This window comes from Heliangelus exortis, chromosome 1 (genome assembly GCF_036169615.1).
Source record: "Heliangelus exortis chromosome 1, bHelExo1.hap1, whole genome shotgun sequence".
NCBI classification, from domain to species: domain Eukaryota; kingdom Metazoa; phylum Chordata; class Aves; order Apodiformes; family Trochilidae; genus Heliangelus; species Heliangelus exortis.
In genome coordinates, this window is record NC_092422.1 from 2,363,499 (window position 1) to 2,383,418 (window position 19,920).

The following is a 19,920-nucleotide window of genomic DNA, read 5'->3' on the forward strand; positions in this document are numbered from 1 at the left end:
CCAGGAAGCTGAAGAGGAGGCAGCAGTGTGCCCAGGTGGCCAAGAAGGCCAATGGCATCCTGGGCTGGCTCAGGAACAGCGTGGCCAGCAGGTCCAGGGAAGGGATTCTGCCCCTGTGCTCAGCTCTGGGGAGGCCAGAGCTTGAGTCCTGTGTCCAGTTCTGGGCCCCTCAGCTCAGGAAGGAGCTTGAGGTGCTGGAGCAGGTCCAAAGGAGGCAACTGGGCTGGTGAAGGGATCCAGCAGAAATGCTGTGAGGAAGGGCTGAGGGAGCTGGGGGTGTTGAGGCTGGAGAAGAGGAGGCTCAGGGGAGACCTCATCACTCTCTCCAAGTCCCTGAAAGGAGGTTGGAGCCAGGGGGGGGTTGGGCTCTTTTCCCAGGCAACTCTCAGCAAGACAAGAGGCCATGGTCTCAAGTTGTGCCAGGGGAGGTTTAGGTTGGACATTAGAAAGAATTTCTTGATGGAGAGGGGGATCAGGCATTGGAATGGGCTGCCCAGGGAAGGGGTGGATTCTCCATCCCTGGAGCTATTTCCAAAGAGCCTGGATGTGGCACTGAGTGCCATGGGCTGGGAACCACGGGGGGAGTGGATCAAGGGTTGGACTTGAGGAGCTCTGAGGTCCCTTCCAACCCAGCCAATTCTGTGATTCTATGATTCTAAGAGAGGTTGCCAGGAGGGGAGCAGAAGGGTGTAGCCCTCCACCCACTCATCAATTCTTATCTCCTTCCAGATGCCATTCCTCCTCTCTTCCAGCCATTTAACCAGGTACATCCTGCCTCCAGGGGTGTCCCAGCATTGAAGGTTGGCCCTCAGGAAAGGGGAGTAGTCACCAATTCTTATCTTCTTCCTGATGCCATCCTTGCTCTGCTCCAGCCCCCTTAGCCAGGTACTTCCCAAGTACAATCAGAGTGGCCCAGTCATGCCTGGAGGGATGTCCCAGCACTGAAGACTGGAGCTCAGAAGAGGAACAGCCTCCACCCAGTAGCTCTTGTCACATCCTGAGGTGTCACCCCCTGCTCAGCTCTGGCCAGCCAGCTCCTCCACCCAAGCCAGGGTTTTTCATTTTAAAATTGCTCCTTTGAGACAGCTGCAAATCAGTGAGGTCAGACTCACACACTGTTCATGCCTGGTAAAATTTTCATTTTATGAACCCTGAAGTTACTTTACAGGCTGTTTTTGGGGGTTTTTTTGTTTGTTTTTAGGGTTTTTTGTTTGTTTTTTTGTTTGTTTTGTTTTGTTTTGAGGGAATAGGGAGGAGGAAATATAAGACTGAGGCACTGTGCAGATTTGGGGAGGGAGGGAATCACCAGCATTAGTGGGTGTCACTCTTATTCTTTCAGAACTGGCTTGTTTTTTCAGGAATGTTCTCATAAAATGTCCCTTCTATTGGAGGGGGTTTTTTGTTTTGTTTTTTTTTTGTTTAGTTGGTTGGTTGGTTTTAGCTTCTTTTTTCTTTTTTTTTTTTTGGAGGGAATAGGTAGGAGAAAATATAAGACTAAGGCATTGTGCAGATTTGGGGAGGGGGGAATCACCAACATTAGTGGGTGTCACTCTTTTTCTTTCAGAACTGTTTTTTTCATGAATGTTCTCATAAAATGTGCCTTCTATTGGAGGGATGTGGCACACACTACTGTATGCATTTCCAAGAATATAATCCTACACAAAGATAATTCTTATTGGGGCTTTTTTATGTCCCAACCCCAAGCTTTTTATTCCCACCCAGAAACCCCAAATGTCTTTTCTTGATTGCCTGGAAAGTGGTTCATTTCCAAACATGGGAAATGAATTTATTTTATGAATCCTGAAGTTACTTTACAGGTTGTTTTGGGGTTTTTTTTTTTTTTTTGTTTGTTTGCTTGCTTTTTTTTTGTTTTTTGGGTTTTTTTGAGGGAATAGAGAGGAGAAAATAAAAGACTGAGGCATTGTGCAGATTTGGGGAGGGGGGAATCACCAGCATTAGTGGGTGTCACTCTTATTCTTTCAGAACTGGCTCGTTTTTTCAGGAATGTTCTCATAAAATGTCCCTTCTATTGGAGGGGGTTTTTTGGTTTTTTTTTTTTTTGTTTAGTTGGTTGGTTGGTTTTAGCTTCTTTTTTCTTTTTTTTTTTTTTTTTTTGAGGGAGTAGGGAGAAGAAAATACAAGACTAAGACATTGTGCAGATTTGGGGAGGGGGGAATCACCAACATTAGTGGGTGTCACTCTTATTCTTTCAGAACTGGCTTGTTTTTTCAGGAATGTTCTCATAAAATGTCCCTTCTATTGGAGGGGTTTTTTGGTTGGTTTTTTTTTGTTTGGTTGGTTGGTTGGTTTTAGCTTCTTTTTTCTTTTTTTTTTTTTTTTTTTTTTGGAGGGAATAGGTAGGAGAAAATATAAGACTAAGGCATTGTGCAGATTTGGGGAGGGGGGAATCACCAACATTAGTGGGTGTCAGTCTTTTTCTTTCAGAACTGTTTTTTCATGAATATTCTCATAAAATGTGCCTTCTATTGGAGGGATGTGGCACACACTACTGAATGCACTTCCAAGAATATTATCTTACACAAGGATAATTCTTATTGGGGCTTTTTTATGCCCCAACCCCAAGCTTTTTATTCCCACCCAGAAACCCCAAATGTCTTTTCTTGATTTCCTGGAAAGTGGTTCATTTCCAACCATGGGAGGGTTTATTCCCAGCAGCATGGAATTTAAGCATCATAAATATTTCCTTTATCATTTTGTGCACTTCTCTCACGTGGACTTGACTTCAGCTTTTGGTCTGAACCCAGCTCCCGTGGACTTTGCACTTACAGGGGCCCAAGGGGAGTGGGATTTGGGGAGATGGATGGGTTGGACACCCAGCACCCCTGGCTTTATTTATCTCTAGATTGAATTTGTTCAGCCCCAGAGGATTATTCATTCTGGGAAGATTAAAACTGGCTCCTAATCCTCCCAGATCCTGGCAGCAAACTTAGCGTGGCCCAAGCACCAGGGTTTGGAGGCAGGAAGAGTTATTTTATTTTTAGGAAGAGCCTTTAAATGCTGCTTTTAAAGGATCCCTGGGCATTTTTTGCTCTTGCTGAAGCAAAAGGGAGGTTGGGATGAGCATCTGTTCCCCGGGGATTTGGACAAAATTAATTTGCACTTTGCTGCCAGGAGCATCTGGCAGGAGGGAGCTCTGAGCTGTGGCTGGGCCAGGAGCACCCTCTGCTGATGCCACCTTTGCACAGGGACAGCATTGCCACTCGGTTTTCCTCCCTTGGAGCTTATTTTTAGAAGTTTGGGTCAGTCAGGAGCTTGAGTGAGTTTGGGTGATTTTACAAGAGGGATGAGGAAAAAGGCCCTGAGAATCCAGTGCATCACCCAGGGGAATTCTTTCTGCTTCACCCCCTGTATTTTAACCCTGGTTTAGTCTTTTTTTTTATCACCTTTATGCTAGGCTTGCAACACATGCTTGAGCTCAGCTAGGTGTTAAAAGTGGGAAAAATACACCAAAATATAAAATATTAACCCATTTGGACAAGGTAGAGTTAAACAGGTGTCCAGTGACTCCTGCTGTGGGCTGATGTTGCCTCCAGAGAGATTTTGGATACCCTGGACTGCTCTACCTTGCAATGCTCAGTAAGTTACTAATTTGCCCAAACCCTCATCTCTATTTGCATAATCCCTTCCCCATGATTTATCACAGAATCATCACAGAATGGTTTGGGTTGGATGCACCTTCAGGCTCCTCCAGTCCCAACCCCTGGATGTGCAGGGACCCCTCCCACAGCCCAGGTTGCTCCAAGCCCCATCCAACCTGGGCTGAGACACTGCCAGGGATGGGGCAGCCACAGCTTCCTTGGGCACCCTGGGACAGGGGCTCAGCACCCTCACACCAAACAATTTCTCCCTCCCATCTCCTCTCCATCTCCCCTCTTGCAGCTGGAAACCCTTCCCCCTCATCCCATCCCTCCAGGCCCTTGTCCAAAGTCTCTCCCCATCTTTCCTGGAGCCCCTTCAGGCACTGGAAGCTGCTCCAAGGGCTCCCCAGAACCTTCTTCTCTTCTCTTCTCTTCTCTTCTCTTCTCTTCTCTTCTCTTCTCTTCTCTTCTCTTCTCTTCTCTTCTCTTCTTTTCTTCTCTCCTCTCCTCTCCTCTCCTCTCCTCTCCTCTCCTCTTCTCCAGGCTGAACACCCCAACTCTCTCAACCTGCTCAGCACCCTCACACCAAGGAATTTCTTCCTAAGATCTCTCCTAAATCATTCCCACTTGTCTTATCACTCCAGGCCCTTGTCCAAAGTCCCTCCCCAGCTTTCCTGGAGCCCCTTCAGACACTGGAAGATGCTTTGAGGTCTCTCTGGATCCTTCTCTTCTCCAGGCTGAACAACCCCAACTCTCTCAGCCTGAGATGCTCCAGCCCTAGCATCATCTTTGTGGCCTCTTCTGGACCTGCTCCAACATTTCCAGGTTTGCCAACGTGGCATCTTTATTAGGAGGGATACACACAGCATTTCAGTAAAAATAAACTCCTCCATCACTTGGCCAAGCAAAGGAACATCTTCACTGCTTCTCCTCCCCAGCCCCACTGCCAGACTCCTGCCACCACCCACCTCCCTTGTACAGCCAGAGGACTTTGGTAGCCTCAGATGAGGAACCCCAGGGATGTGCAGAGGAGACCTGGGGTGAAATGGGGAAAGCAGAAGCTTGAAAAGATCCATCTCTGAACAGAAGTCTCTGTTCTCTTGCTGACTATAAATTGGAGCTGGATGCTCGGTTCAGAAAGGACATTTCACTTCTTACAAGATAAATGTAACAGCAGGAAGCTAAAATTAAGGTCTTAGAGGGACAAATCTCATCTTCAGGTGCTGTCACCATTTAGAGCATCTCCAGAAGGCACCAATCTCAGCAGCTTTATTCAGGGCAGTCTGAAAAATGCCTGCTCTGTGGGAAGGTCCTTGGCAGAGTCCCAGCCTCTGTCACTGTGCTGGGGGACTTGCTGGCATTACTGTTTGTTTTCTTTTTTGTTTTCTTTTCTTTTTTTTTTTTTTTTTGTGTGGTTCTAGGGAAGGACAAGGTGTCCCAGAGAGTGAAGCAAGCCCTGCCAGGAATGTTTTCCTTCATTCCCTAGAAGAGTGGTATTATTTCTAACTGGGGATTTGGTGTGGTGGCCCATGACATTAAATATCCTTTCTGATTTCCAGCAGCCTTGGCTGTTCACTTGGCTTCTTTCTGTTGGCTGAAGGGTTGGTAGGCTAAAAGTAAGACATGGCCAGCTGGCCCAAAGCCACCCCTCTCTCCTTTTAAGCTGAACTTCTCTGTCCCATACCTTATCCCTCTCTTCAGAGGGGCCACCACAGAGGTCAGGGCCACCAGAGACCTGTGTCCCACCATCCTGCAAGCCACAGGATAAGGGAGGTCTCACAAGACCCCAAAACAGCACCGTGCAAGAACAAGGGATAATTCTTGGAGCTGTCACCCAACTTTGGGGACTGAGGGTGATGAAGTCCCATCCTAAATCAATTTGAACCCACCTGTCTTGTCAGTATTTGCTGCAACCACAGCTCTGACCTGATAGAAAAAATGAAGAAAACTCCAATGCCCAAAGCCCTTTTTCTCCAAGTGTCCCTTTTAGATTCTTGCCATTGCTGGGAACTAAAATCCATTTTCCTGCTGGCAGAACTCAAATATTTGCCCTTCTCTTGGTCACTTCTCTTTGCCTTGGCATAATCTTATCCTTCTTTGCATCTGGCTGAATTTTTGGATTTCTCTGCTGGGTTTCATCCCACAGAGAATCTGGCTGCATGGTTCACCCTGCAAGAGATGCTCTTGGGAGGTGCCTGGGTGCACAAGCAAGGGACCTGAGGATTTGCTCAGGTCAAAGTTGAGAGGAGGTTTATCCTCCTTAAGAACAGATTAATGAACATAAACATCGTTGGAAACAGAGCCTGGGGCCAGAAAATGGATAGAAATACAACAGCAATTCAATTTTGGAAGACTTTAAATGAAGAAGGCACAAGCTGGATGATCAACTTTCCTGACCACAGCCTCCTCTCCTCTGTGAAAGGCTGTGGGGGTAATTCCATGCTATTCCATGTCTCCCACTCCATGTCCAGCCATCCCAAAGGATGGGATCTCATGGTGTTCTTCCTAAATACATGTATCCCAGCAAGCAAGCCCCATGCAGTCCCCACACTCATCATTTAAGGATTTTTTAATCCCTGCAAACAACCATGGGGATGCAGCATCTCCACCCAGCACTTTGGACTCAAGGAGATTTTTACTTCCTTGGAGCATCAGTGCACTGGGAATCACCCACCCTCCCTCTTCCCATGGTTTTGGGGCAGGAAAGTCCAGTCCATAGGGGACATTCATGAAACCTGAGCCACATCTCATAGGGTGGATTAAAGCAGCCTGGTTGAACCACTGCTGAACTCCTGGGTTGATGCAGTCACTCAGAAGCTCTAATTCCAATTAGCTTAATTCCACTCCAAAATTAATTGAAAACAAAACAAACAAACCCCAAATACCCAACGAAGGCTACTTTAATTCCAGCTAAGAGCATCTACTTGGGATGTTAATACAGTTTAACTAATCCAGTTTATAATTAATTTGGATTAATTTGCTGGAGATCCTAGCCAGTACATGGGATTTTGTCAGAGCTCCTGAGAGGCTGTGGATGCATTTCCCTGATGCTGGCAGTATATGGAGCACCTCTGTGAGAGCTCTAGAACTGGGGCAGGGTTTCACCCATGTTTTTTACCCAGGTTTGAGTTGAGAGAATAAAGAGGGAGTTTCTGCAACAGAGGAATTCAGAGCTCCTGCACTTTGAGCACTGAGCAGCTGTAAAAGGAGGTTGGATTGAGGTGGGTGTTGGTCTCTTTTCCTATGTAATAAGTGATAGAACAAGAGGAAATGGCTTCAAGTTGCACCAGGGGAGGTTTAGATTAGGTATGAGGAGAAATTTGTTTGATGAAAAGCTTTTCAGGCCCTGGCTCAGGCTGCCCAGGGCAGTGGTGGAGTCCCCATCATCCCTGGAGGGATTTCCAAGCCCTGGAGCTGTGGTGCTGAGGCCATGGGGCAGTGGTGGCCTTGGCAGTGCTGGGTTCAGGGTTGCACTTGATGATCTTCAAGGTTTTTCCAACCAAAACAATTCTGTGGTTCTATTTTTCTTTCCTGAAGGAGAAACATGAGGTAGACCTCATCCTTCAAAACGCTGGGAGGATCACGGTGAGTCCAGATCTGGGATCTGGCAGGACCTGTAACACCTCTCCCAAAGGGTTGTTCCCACTGTTAGCAGCCAAGAAACACCCCAACCATGCCAACAAGAAGCTCAGGGAAGTCAGGAAACCCATGGCTCAGTTGGGAAAGCACAACCTTGAGCTGATAACAGCTCTTTGCCTTCGGACCATAGGTCATACACATTGATTTGGCAGCCCTCAGATGCCTCTGACTTGAGACACTGCTCTTGTCTCACCAAAAAAATGTCAAGCACGTGTCTCACTTAGATATTTATGACCAGACTGCCTTGGCTGGGCTTTTTAGACCTTTGATAATTATTAAAAATTCAACTGACCCAGAATGACCAGAGCAGAAGAAGCCATCTGGTGGCTGTGGAAACAACATCCTGGCCAAGCCAGGAAAGTTCTACTCCTCTGTACCTCAACCCCAGCCCTGTTAAACACCCCAGGGCTGGAGCATAGGAGAGAGATGGACTGCATGGTGTCAGGTATTAACTTTCCTGGCACCCTGGCATGCAGAAATTGACCTCTGGCAGGAGGAGGAGGAGGAGGAAGGAGAGAATAAACACTGGGAACAATCCAGACAGGAGGATCGAGTTCCTGGGTTAAAGAGTTTCCACACGAAGGGTGGTTCAGAGTCCAGAGGTCTGACCTGTAGCAAAAGAGACTTTGCTCAAGGCTCTTCTCAGCTATAGATTTCCTGCTCTGTCTTGGACTGGATTTGGGTTTTTTTCCTATAAGTTCTGGCCAAATCTTCCAAACCTGAGTGGACACTGTGGTAACACAAGGACTTTCCCTCCATTCCTTTGCTTATGCTCTGGAAGGAACCCAGTTTCCAGTGCTGAAAAAGGTACTGGAAATTAGTGACTGAATTAGGGTCACTAAGATGTGCTCAGTGCTAGTGCAGAAATAGTTCTTGCTGAAACATCAACCAGATCCACCAACTATTGGGTGAGCTGGGGGACTTGAAACCCACGGAATCTTGAAGTTGGGAGAAACCTCTGGAAGTCACCCTGTGCTCAAGCAAAGCCTCCCAGTTCTGGTTGCCCAGGACCATACCTAGATCTTCTTTGGATATCTCCAAGGGTAAATCACTCCACAACCTCCCTGGGCAACCTGTGCTGGTGCTTGGCTAATGAACACTGAAAATTTTTTTCCTGATGCTCAGAGGGACCCATCTCTGTTCCAAGTTTGTGCCCATTGCCTCTAGTCCTGGGCACTATAGAGAAGAGTCTGGCTCTATCTTTTTTTCTCCTGCCCTTCCAGTATTTAAATCCACTGATGAGATCCTTGCTGAGCCTTCTCTTCTAAGTGCTGAGCTGATCCAGTTCTCTCATCCTCTCTTCATAGCAGAGCTGCTACAGTCCCTTTATCATCTTGGTTATCCTTGGCAGGACTCTCTCCTGAATCTCCATCTCTTCCTTGGACTCAGGAGCCCAGAACTGGACACAGCACTCCAGGGATATCCTCACCAGTGCTGAGTGGGGAATGATGATCTCCCTCCATCTGCTGGCAACACATCTAGTGCAGCCCTGGGTAACATTTCCCTTCTCTGCTGCAAGGTCCCATTGGTGGTTCTTGTTCAATTTGGTGTCCACCAGGTCTTTTTCTGCCAAGCTGGATGGTCCCCAGCATCTATTGCTCCATGGGGTTGATCTTCTTCAGATGCAGGACTTTGTACTTCTCCTTGGATTTAGATACAAAGACCATGATCAAATTCCAAAATCCATGTGTGGTTTAAAATGCCCAATCCAGAACCTACTGTGGTTGGTGGGAGTCCAGGCTTCAGTGTCACTGATGCCACGAGGGAGATGGAGAATCTTTTATGAGGGGCAGATGTGGTATTCAGGGGCACCAGGAAACATCAGGGGTTGCATTTGGATTTGTCTGTGGTCAGAATTAACCTTAAAAAAGAAACAAACAAACAAACCAAAACAAAACAAAGAAGAAAAAAACAAACAAAACAAACAAAACAAAAACAAAAAACAAAAAAAAAAAAAAAAACAAAAAAAAAAAAAAACAAAAAAAAAAAAAAACCAAGCTCAGAAAATAATGTGATAATGCAGAGTGAGATGAAAAAGTCTGCATTTGAAATTAAACATGTGCTTCAACAAATGAAACAAATCACAAGGTGATCTCAGTGGAAAGTATCAAGAGAAAATATGATCAGCCAGAAATAGAGCTGGAAAGATTGCTGGTTGGTGGTTGTCCAGTTCTTTGTAAGGGGACACAACCTCCCTCTTCTCTTCCCTCATTTCTAATTAGAGATCTGTAGAATCATGGAATAGTTTGGGGTGGAAGGGACCTTTACAGCTCATCCAGTCCAACCCCCCTGCAGTGAGCAGGGACGTCTTCAACTGGATCAGGTTGCTCACAGCTCCATCCAACCTGACCTGGAATATTTCCAGGGATGGGGCATTTCCCACCTCTCTGGGCACCCTGGGTCAGTGTCCCAGCACCCTCACTGTAAAATATTTCTCCCTTATATCTAAGTCTGAATCTCCCCTCTTTCATTTTAAAACCATCACCCCTTGGCCTATCACTTGTCCTATCAATTCTTCATTCTTTCCTTTCTTTTCCTCTTCCCTTTCCAGCAGGATGAGCACCAAGGCAACACCTGGGTATCTCCTAAGGAAAGTTTCTAAGGGTCTGAGGTGTCTTAGAGGTGAACTCTCCTTTTGGGTTCCTCAAACCCTCAAACTCTCCTTTGGGTTTTGGGTTTGAGCTTGGGGTGCAAGCAGGCGTTGGGGTTGCTGTCACCCTCCCTTTTTACCACCCTGCACACACACAGAGCCAGATTTAGATGTTTCCAACACACCTGAGCATCTCCCTTCCCTGCTTATCAATCACCAAAGGATGAAAGGCTGTTTGGAAGCCAAAGATTAATGCAGGAAAAAATGATGCAAGCTGAAAGTACTTCAAAATGAGCAAATGGTGGCACTTAGTGATTCAACCATCTGCCTGCTCGGCCACCTCCACACCCGGGCAGCTGTGGGATTTTTTTTGTTTGTCTGTTCCCTTCATTAGGAGAAGCAGCTTGAGTGGGCACATGTGGAAGGTCAACAGTGCCTTGGGACAGATGGGAAATGAGCCACGATGTAAGGAAGTAAAATACACCCTTGTGATGGACCTGCAGTGCTGGCTGCTTCTAGGAAAACACACGCTCCATTAGCTGCTCCCCAGGGGAGGATGGGAACTGGGTATACTGGGAGAGAGTTGGGGTTGTTCAGTCTGGAGAAGAGAAGGCTCCAGGGAGACCTCAAAACATCTTCCAGTCCCTGAAAGACCTCCAGGAAAGCTGAGGAGGGACTTTTGGCAATGGCATGGAGTGATCATAGAATCATAGAATCATAGAATCATAGAATTAGCTGGGTTGGAAGGGACCTCAGAGATCATCAAGTCCAACCCTTGACCCACCGGTGCGGTTGCTAGACCATGGCACTGAGTGCCACATCCAGTCTCTTTTTAAATGTCTCCAGGGATGGAGAATCCAACACCTCACCAGGCAGTCCATTCCACTGCCTGATCACCCTCTCCGTAAAAAAATTCTTTCTGATATCCAGCCTAAATCTCCCCTGGCACAACTTAAGACTGTGTCCTCTTGTCTTGTTGAAAGTCGTCTGGGAAAAGAGACCAACTCCCACCTGGCTCCAACCTCCTTTCAGGGAGTTGTAGAGAGCGACGAGGTCTCCCCTGAGCCTCCTCTTCTTCAGGCTGAACAGCCCCAGCTCTGTCAGCCTCTCTTCATAGGGCCTGTGCTCGAGTCCCTTCACCAGCCCAGTTGCCTCCTTTGGACCTGCTCCAGCACCTCAATCTCCTTCCTGAGCTCAGGGGCCCAGAACTGGACACAGGACTCAAGCTCTGGCCTCCCCAGAGCTGAGCACAGGGGCAGAATCCCTTCCCTGGACCTGCTGCCGACGCTGTTTCTGAGCCAGCCCAGGATGCCATTGGCCTTCTTGGCCACCTGGGCACACTGCTGGCTCCTCTTCAGCTTCCTGGCAATCCAGACTCCCAGGTCCCTTTCTGCCTTGTGATGGGACAAGGGAAAGAGTTCCAAACTGAAAAAGAGGAGATTGAGCTGAGATATGAGGAAGAAATTCTTTGGGGTGAGGGTGCTGAGACCCTGGAACAGATTTTCCAGAGAAGCTGTGGCTGCCCCATCCCTGGAAGTGTCTCAGCCCAGGTTGGATGAGGCTTGGAGCAACCTGGTCTATCATAGAATCATGGAATTTCAGGTTGGGAGGGACCTCAAGGATCATCTGGTCCAACCCTTCTAATATTATTGTTCATATGAGATGTCTCAGCACCCTGTTGACCTGAGACTTCAAACTTTCCAAAGTGGGGCAATCCACCACTTCCCTTGGGAGACCATTCCACTGTCTGCCTGTCCCCAGAGTGAAAATTTTCCTCTGTATTCAAAAGGAATCTCCCCAAATCAACTTGTGCCCATAGTTGGAGGTGTCCCTGCCCATGCCAGGGGGGTTAGAACTAGATGATCTCAAAGGTCCCTTTCAAATAAAAGCAGTCTGGGATTTTCTGATTCTCAATTTTAACTCTTTTTATCGTATTAGAAAACGTATTAGAAAATGTTTTTTAAAAAAGCAAGTTCCCAATAGCATCCAGGCCAGCTCAAAGCAACAATGAGGGACTGTGCCATTGGGAATGACATTTTGGGCCAATGGATGGGAGGAGATGGAAAGACAGACAAGGAAATACATCTCAGTCAAAAATAATGGAGTCATTCCAGTTGACCTTTTCCAGCAGAAAAGTTGACTTTTTCCAACAGTTGACCTTTTTCCAACAGATGGGTGCTAGGGATACCACTCCAGGAATCTTCTATCTGCTCCCCACATCCAATGCTCCATCCCCCAAGGTGACCCCACTAACTCTTGATGTTGCTTTTGGCTCCATCTCTGTGTCCAGCTGGTGAAGACAGCAGAGCTGGACCCTAAGAAGAATTACCTGATGGGATTTCATCCCCACGGGGTCCTGGCAGCAGGAGCCTTTCTCAATTTCTGCACAGAAGCATCAGGATTTTCCACACTCTTCCCAGGCTTCACCCCACACCTGATGATGCTTTCCCTGTGGTTTCGCATCCCCTTCCTCAGGGATTATGTGATGAGTGGAGGTAAGCAGGGGAAGTGGGGGGATGGAAGGGTGGGTTGGATGCTTTTTGGGGGAGCAGAGAGTGAAAACACCAAGGGGCGCTTGGGAAGAGGAGTCAAGAGTCCATTGCTCCCCATCAGACCCTCTGAGGGGGCACCTCAAAACCCTCTGAAGTTTAGAGTTACAGATCAGGAGCAGAAATGAAGAGTTTGTAGAGACCAGCAGGACAGGAGGGCCTTTCTGTCTGTCCTTCTGTCTTTCTGTTTTTCTGTCTGTCTGTCTATTTCTGTCTTTCTGTCTATTTCTGTCTTTCTGTCTTTCCCTGTCTTTCTTCCCTTTTCTTTCTTTCTTTCCTTCCTTTTCTTTCTTTCCTTCCTTTTCTTTCTTTCCTTTTCTTTCTTTCTTTCCTTCCTTTTCTTTCTTTCTTTCTTTCTTTCTTTCTTTCTTTCTTTCTTTCTTTCTTTCTTTCTTTCTTTCTTTCTTTCTTTCTTTCTTTCTTTCTTTCTTTCTTTCTTTCTTTCTTTCTTTCTTTCTTTCTTTCTTTCTTTCTTTCTTTCTTTCTGTATTTCTGTATTTCTGTATTTCTGTATTTCTGTATTTCTTTCTTTCTTTCTGTATTTCTTTCTGTATTTCTTTCTGTATTTCTGTATTTCTGTATTTCTGTATTTCTTTCTGTATTTCTTTCTGTATTTATTTCTGTATTTCTTTCTTTCTGTATTTCTGTATTTATTTCTGTATTTCTGTATTTATTTCTGTATTTCTGTATTTCTGTATTTCTGTATTTCTGTATTTCTTTCTGTATTTCTTTCTGTATTTCTTTCTTTCTGTATTTCTGTATTTCTTTCTGTATTTCTTTCTGTATTTCTTTCTGTATTTCTTTCTGTATTTCTTTCTGTATTTATTTCTGTATTTCTGTATTTATTTCTGTATTTCTGTATTTCTGTATTTCTGTATTTCTTTCTGTATTTCTTTCTCTTTCTGTATTTCTTTCTGTATTTCTCTCCTTCCTTCCTTCCTTCCTTCCTTCCTTCCTTCCTTCCTTCCTTCCTTCCTTCCTTCCTTCCTTCCTTCCTTCCTTCCTTCCTTCCTTCCTTCCTTCCTTCCTTCCTTCCTTCCTTCCTTCCTTCCTTCCTTCCTTCCTTCCTTCCTTCCTTCCTTCCTTCCTTCCTTCCTTCCCTCCCTCCCTCCCTCCCTCCCTCTTTCCTTCCTTCCTTCCTTCCTTCCTTCCTTCCTTCCTTCCTTCCTTCCTTCCTTCCTTCCTTCCTTCCTTCCTTCCTTCCTTCCTTCCTTCCTTCCTTCCTTCCTTCCTTCCTTCCTTCCTTCCTTCCTTCCTTCCTTCCTTCCTTCCTTCCTTCCTTCCTTCCTTCCTTCCTTCCTTCCTTCCTTCCTTCCTTCCTTCCTTCCTTCCTTCCTTCCTTCCTTCCTTCCTTCCTTCCTTCCTTCCTTCCTTCCTTCCTTCCTTCCTTCCTTCCTTCCTTCCTTCCTTCCTTCCTTCCTTCCTTCCTTCCTTCCTTCCTTCCTTCCTTCCTTCCTTCCTTCCTTCCTTCCTTCCTTCCTTCCTTCCTTCCTTCCCTCCTTCCCTCCCTCCTTCCCTCCTTCCCTCTTTCCTTCCCATCCAAACAACATCCAACCTTGTGACATTGTTGTTGCCACAATTTATTTTTCCAAAGATGCTGCTGCTGCTTGCAGAGGAGCAGGAGCCAGGGAGAGAGGGTGCAAGTAGCAGCTCACCTGACAGGAGAGGAAGAAGAAGTGGAAAGGAACAGAGAAAATTGCACAAAGAGAGGAGAAAGGGTGTCTGGAGAGACTTTATGGAACTTCAGATCATAGAATCATCATGGAATGGTTTGGGTTGGAAGGGATCATCAAGCTCCTCCAGTTCCAACCTCTGCATGGGCAGGGACCCCTCCCACAGCCCAGGCTGCTCCAAGCCCCATCCAACCTGGGCTGAGACACTGCCAGGGATGGGGCATCCATAAATTCCTTGGGCAACCTGGCCCAATATCTCACCACCCTCAAATTCAAGAATTTTTTCCTAATATCTAACCTAAATCTAACCCTCTTTACCCTGGCATCATGGAGATGACCTTCATCTGTCACCAGTGGGCTTGGGGGGTGACCCCTTCTCTCTCCTCTTTCATTTATAGTCAGGACTCAGTAGCCTAAACACAGGCATCCATCTGAGATCCCCCAGGGGATTCATCACCCTGTTTTCCACGTAAACCCTGGCACTTGCTGCTGAAAAAATATTTACATGGAGAGTGAGGAATCAAAACAGTGAGATAGGAGAGAGTTATGACCCAGGAGACAGAAGCTTTAATTGCTGCAATGTCAGAGTTTGGTGCACAGCTCGTTTTCAGGTCAGTTGAATCCATCTGAAAGGGGGTTCAATTTGCAGATTATTTCAGGCCCTGAAACAAGGTGTTTGTTGTTTGTTTGTTTTTAAAAACCCAAACAAGGCTGCTTTGCAATTGCTGAGCTAAAGGTTACCAACTTTTGTAAATAAATAACAAGGGACCGAAGTCTGAGTTAAATTCCATTTTAAATTAGCACCATCCACTCAAATTCACATGGGTTTTGACCGAAAGCAAATGTGTCACTGCCTCTGGAACCATGCAGGGTTAGACATGGTTTATCTAACAACAAACCCAAACAGATTTTCCCTGGGCCATAAGTGCAGCGAGTTCTCAGTTTGCAGGTTTTTTTCTGATTTTTTTTCCCTGTAGAATAATAGAATCATAGATTCGTAGAATGGTTTGGGTTGGAAGTTACCTTAAAGATCACCCAGTTCCAACCCCTGGATGGGCAGGGACCCCTCCCACAGCCCAGGTTGCTCCAAGCCCCATCCAACCTGGGCTGAGACACTGCCAGGGATGGGGCAGCCACAGCTTCCTTGGGCACCCTGGGACAGGGGCTCAGCACCCTCAAATTCACCTAAATCGCTCCTCTTTCAGTTTGAAACCCTTCCCCCTCATCCCATCCCTCCAGGACCTTGTCCAAAGTCCCTCCCCATCTTTTCTGGAGCCTCTTCAGGCACTGGAAGATGCTCCAAGGTCTCCCCAGAACCTTCTCCTTCTCCTTCTCCTTCTCCTTCTCCTTCTCCTTCTCCTTCTCCTTCTCCTTCTCCTTCTCCTTCTCCTTCTCCTTCTCCTTCTCCTTCTCCTTCTCCTTCTCCTTTTCTCCTTCTCCTTCTCCTTCTCCTTCTCCTTTTCTCCTTCTCCTTCTCCTTCTCCTTCTCCTTCTCTCCTCTCCTCTCTCCCCTCTCTCCTCTCTTCTTCTCCAGACTGAACACCCCCAACTCTCTCAACCTGTTCCAGGCTCTCCCCACCCTCAAATTCCAGAATTTCTTCCCCATCTCCAACCTCAATCTCCCCTTTCTCTCCAAGTTTTAACCCATTTCCCTTCTCCTCTCCCTACCCCCCCGTGTCCAAAGCCCTCCCCCAGCTTTCTTGGAGCCCCTTCAGATATTGGAAGGTTGCTCTGAGCTCACCTGGGAGCCTCCTCTTCTCCAGGCTGAACAACCCCAATCCCTCAGCCTGGCTTCCCAGGGAGCTGCTCAGCCCTCTGAGCATTTCAGTGGCCCCTCTGGACACCTTCCAGGACCTCTCCATTTCTCCCTTCTGAATCAGACAGCAAAGGGATCATTGTACATTCACACAGTTGGTCTGTGCACGAATCCAGCACCTTTCAGGGAAGCTGAGCTGAGATTGCCAAAATGTAGGAAAACTCTGAAAACAAAGTGTCTGACACCCCTCCAGGGCTGGGCAATGGGGGAAAAGATGGTACAGAGCCAACCACAGTCTTGTGGGTTTTGCAGGTGCTCATTTTTCCTTCCTCTCTGCCCTTCCAGGGCTTGTTCCATCCGACAAGGAGAGTGCATCCTATGTGCTGAGGAAACCAGAAGGTGGAAACCTGCTGACCATCATTGTTGGTGGGGCACAGGAGGCCTTGGAAGCCCGGCCAGGATCCTACACCTTGGTTCTTAAGAACAGAAAGGGATTTATCCGCCTGTCCATCCAGCACGGGTGATGCAGGGGATGGGCTCAAGGGATGCTCCTTGGGTTAATGGGGTATCCCTGCTGGTTTTGGAGTTGGGGGAGGAAGGTGTTTGGGGCTGGGCTTTGCTAATCATGTCCCTGCTCCTCCTGGCAGCACCCCACTGGTTCCCATCTTTTCCTTTGGGGAGAATGATCTGTTTGAGCAGGTGAACAACCCCAAGGGCTCCTGGTTACGGCGGATCCAGCATCGGCTCCAGCAGATCATGGGCATCTCCCTTCCCCTTTTCCATGGAAGAGGCATCTTCCAGTACAGCTTTGGGCTGATCCCATACCGACGACCCATCTTCACTGTGGGTGAGTCCTTCCTTGGCACAATGTTGGTCACTGTCTTCTCCTGGGCACTAAGGGACAGTCCTTGGGTTGGGTCACCTTCCTGTTGGGCTGGAGCACCCTGCCAGAGAGATATGAACTGTGCTGGGCTAGAAATGTGGTGACAAAGGAGTTGCCCAAACTCTTCTGGTGGCACATTGTGGTTTGGGGCTCTGGTTTGGTCTCCTGGACATCTGGACTGTGGTGAGAAAACCTCAGAGCAAATATGGCCACCCCCCTACACTTCTGGGTCCAGTTCTGGGGTCCCCAATACACAAAAAAAAGGAGATGGAGGTGTTGGAGTGAGTCCAGAGGAGGCCATGAAGATGCTTGGAGAGCTGGAGCAGCTCTGGAGCCAGGGGGAGAGAGTTGGGCGTGTTCAGTCTGGAGAAGAGAAGGATCCAGGGAGACCTTGGAGCATCTTCCAGTGCCTGAAGGGACTCCAGGAAAGCTGGGGAGGGATTTGGGACAAGGATGTGGAGTGATGGGATAAAGGGGAACAGTTTTAAACTGAAATTTAGGTTAGACCTTAGGAAGAAATTATTTTCTGTGAGGATGACTGGCCCAGGTTGACCAGAGAAGCTGTGGCTTTCCCACTGTCCCTGGAAGTGTTGAAGGCCAGGTTGGATGGGGCTTGGAGAAACCTGGTTGAGTGGGAAGTGTCCCTGCCCATGGTAGGGGGTTGGAACTAAGTTATCTTTAAGATCCCAAACCAACCTTGAGACCTTCAGGATCTTCAGGTTTGCTCAGTGCCCTGTGTAGACAAGAGGTGATGGATTCAAGTTGCATCAGGAATGGTTGAGATTGGATTTTAGGGAGAATTTCTTCACTGAGAGGGCACAGGCTGCACAGGGTGGTGGTGGAGTCACCATTCCTTGTGGGATTTAAGAGTCCCACAGACATAGTGTTTAGGGATGTGGTTTTGTTAAGGTCTTGGCTGTGTTAGGAAATGGTTGAACTCTGGGATTTAAGAGTCCCACAGACATAATGCTTAGGGATGGGGTTTAGTTAAGGTCTTGTGGGTGTTAGGAAATGGTTGAACTCGATGATCTTGAGGTTTTTTCCAAGCAAGGTGATTCTGTGACTCCGTGATTCTCTTTGCCCTGATGCTCCATGAATCAGCCCGATGAAGGAGGCTGTTTGGAAAGGTCAGAGCTCACATCACTGATGAGGTTTGTCAGCTGGCAATTACTTCTAATTGCTTTACAACCTGTTTGCTTTGTCTCAGTGGTTTTACGAGCTGTGCAGTATCACAAGGGCTTTTCATTATCCTGAGGAGGAGCAGTGGGACCTGATTATAAACCCCCTGCCACTTGACAAACACAATTTGAGTAATAGATCAGAGCAAGAAAAGGATCTCCCAGCCTTCCCCGTGCCCTGCAGGCACCTGGTCCTGCTGCTGGAGGCTCTGGGAAATGGGAAGGGTCTTCTGCTAGTCCTGGGAATCAAATTAATTGGATTTGCTCTTGAAAAAAAAAAACAACATGATCTTATCAAGGTACAGGGGTGGCTAATAAATCTCAGGTGTTTGACAGAAGCTGTATTCTGAGCAAGATGCTATTTAGGGTATTTGGGTTCTCCCGTGCCTCAGTTTCCCCAGTTACAGTGCAGATTCCCAGGGTTATGTGGGAGCAGCTTGAAAAGCTCAGCATAAATATTAGAATGATGTTGTCTTTATCCACAGCACACCTGAAATGTTAGGAAAAGCTGCTTTGGAATACTATAATTTTTACTTCCATAAAAAAATCTTGGCATGAAACAACTTTGCAGATGGGGAAACTGAGGCAAGGAGAAATGCCAGGAGCTAAATCTCCATCTCCTTATCTCCTTGGCTCCCAAACCCCAGGCCATGACTGCTTTTAGCAACCCATCCACCCCCACCCTGGGGGAGATGGATCCCAACTCTGTGCTAAGAGGTGTGAATGGTCCAGAGGAACCTGACACCAGTTCCTCCCAACTCCTGTCCTTTTTTTCCAGTTGGGAAGCCAATTCCAGTGCAGAAGAAGTTCAGACCCTCCACTGAAGAAGTTGATCGAGTCCACCAGAAATACCTCAGTGAACTGAGCAAGCTTTTTGAGGAGCACAAAGGGAAATACAACATTCCAGAAGACAGACACCTGGAATTTATCTAGAGCTGCTCAAATAGGGGGAAACCATGGAGATCATTCTCCAACTTTTCCCTTGTCTCGGGAGCTATTGCACAACCTCACCTTGCACACAGGTAACAAGGGATCAGCACATTGTAGGCAGAAGATTTTCCCAACATTTGTATGGGTTTAGGGAAAGAGTTTTCATCTTTAGACCCAGTAGGACACATAAAAGCAATAAAAGAAGAAGAAATAAAAAAATCCCCTCTGTGAGCAGAACTCTTGAAACTCCCCAGCAGAAAACTCACACTTCCAGTCTGGATGGGAGTCCTCTTTTCCAAGATATTTCCAGGCAGAGATGAATTATTGAAAGTTATTTTTCTTCAGAAATGAGATGATGAGCTGGGATTTCTGCTGAATGCTCCCATGTGTCTGTTTGTTTGTTTTAAATATAACTTTTGTCCAGCAATGAGCACTGTTTGCTGGGTGCTCTGTGTGCCTTCAGGTTGCTCTGAGCTCTTTTCTCCTCACCTGCAGCACAGTTTATCAGAAAGGGAGAAGTGATTTGGGACAGGAAGCCTGGCCCATAAAGCCATGCTTGGCAGGTGACCAAGGCTTTAAATAGCTGCCTCTTCTTGCTCTCCAGAACTTTATTAAACTCTGCACTTAATGGGATTTCACAACATGGAAGTTTTAGGTGGCAGGAAGCCATCTGCTCAGATCAGCTTTACATTACCACCACACAGCCCTTATACCATCCCCTTCTTCTTTCCCTTCATTTTTCCTCTTCCCCATATCCCGTTCTCCACCTGTGAGGAGGCACCAAAACCCACGAGGGGGATTTCACTGCATCTGGGATTTCTGATTCCTGCAGCTGCAAGGATTGCATTGGACATGGAAAACACAGAACTGCTTCTGAACTGATGATTCCAGGCTCATCGTTGTGTTTTGGGTTTTTTTCCCTTCCCTCCAGTTACTCCACTGGATTCCCAGTCTCAACGATCTGCTGCAAATCCCTCCTATTCCCAGCAAACAAGCAGCAACAGGGAAGAATTTGATGGAGCCCTTCTCAGCAATTCTAAACACTCCTGTAATCCCTCACTTAATCCAGTCAAATAAAGCAGGTCACCTGCTATGATTTTCTTGCTTGCCTTCTATTAATAAA

At 47.0% G+C, this 19,920-nt stretch overlaps 1 protein-coding gene across 1 annotated transcript in view; it reads left to right on the forward strand.

The window, feature by feature from the left end:
• MOGAT2 (monoacylglycerol O-acyltransferase 2) overlaps positions 1-19,920 on the forward strand; it is a 32,650-nt gene extending 12,730 nt beyond the window's left edge. The window contains exons 3-6 of the mRNA XM_071761653.1: positions 12,119-12,323; positions 16,152-16,326; positions 16,454-16,653; positions 18,646-19,920. Of these exons, the coding sequence (XP_071617754.1) occupies positions 12,119-12,323; positions 16,152-16,326; positions 16,454-16,653; positions 18,646-18,800 (735 nt within the window). The 3' untranslated portion in view covers positions 18,801-19,920. The remainder of the gene's footprint in view (positions 1-12,118; positions 12,324-16,151; positions 16,327-16,453; positions 16,654-18,645) is intronic.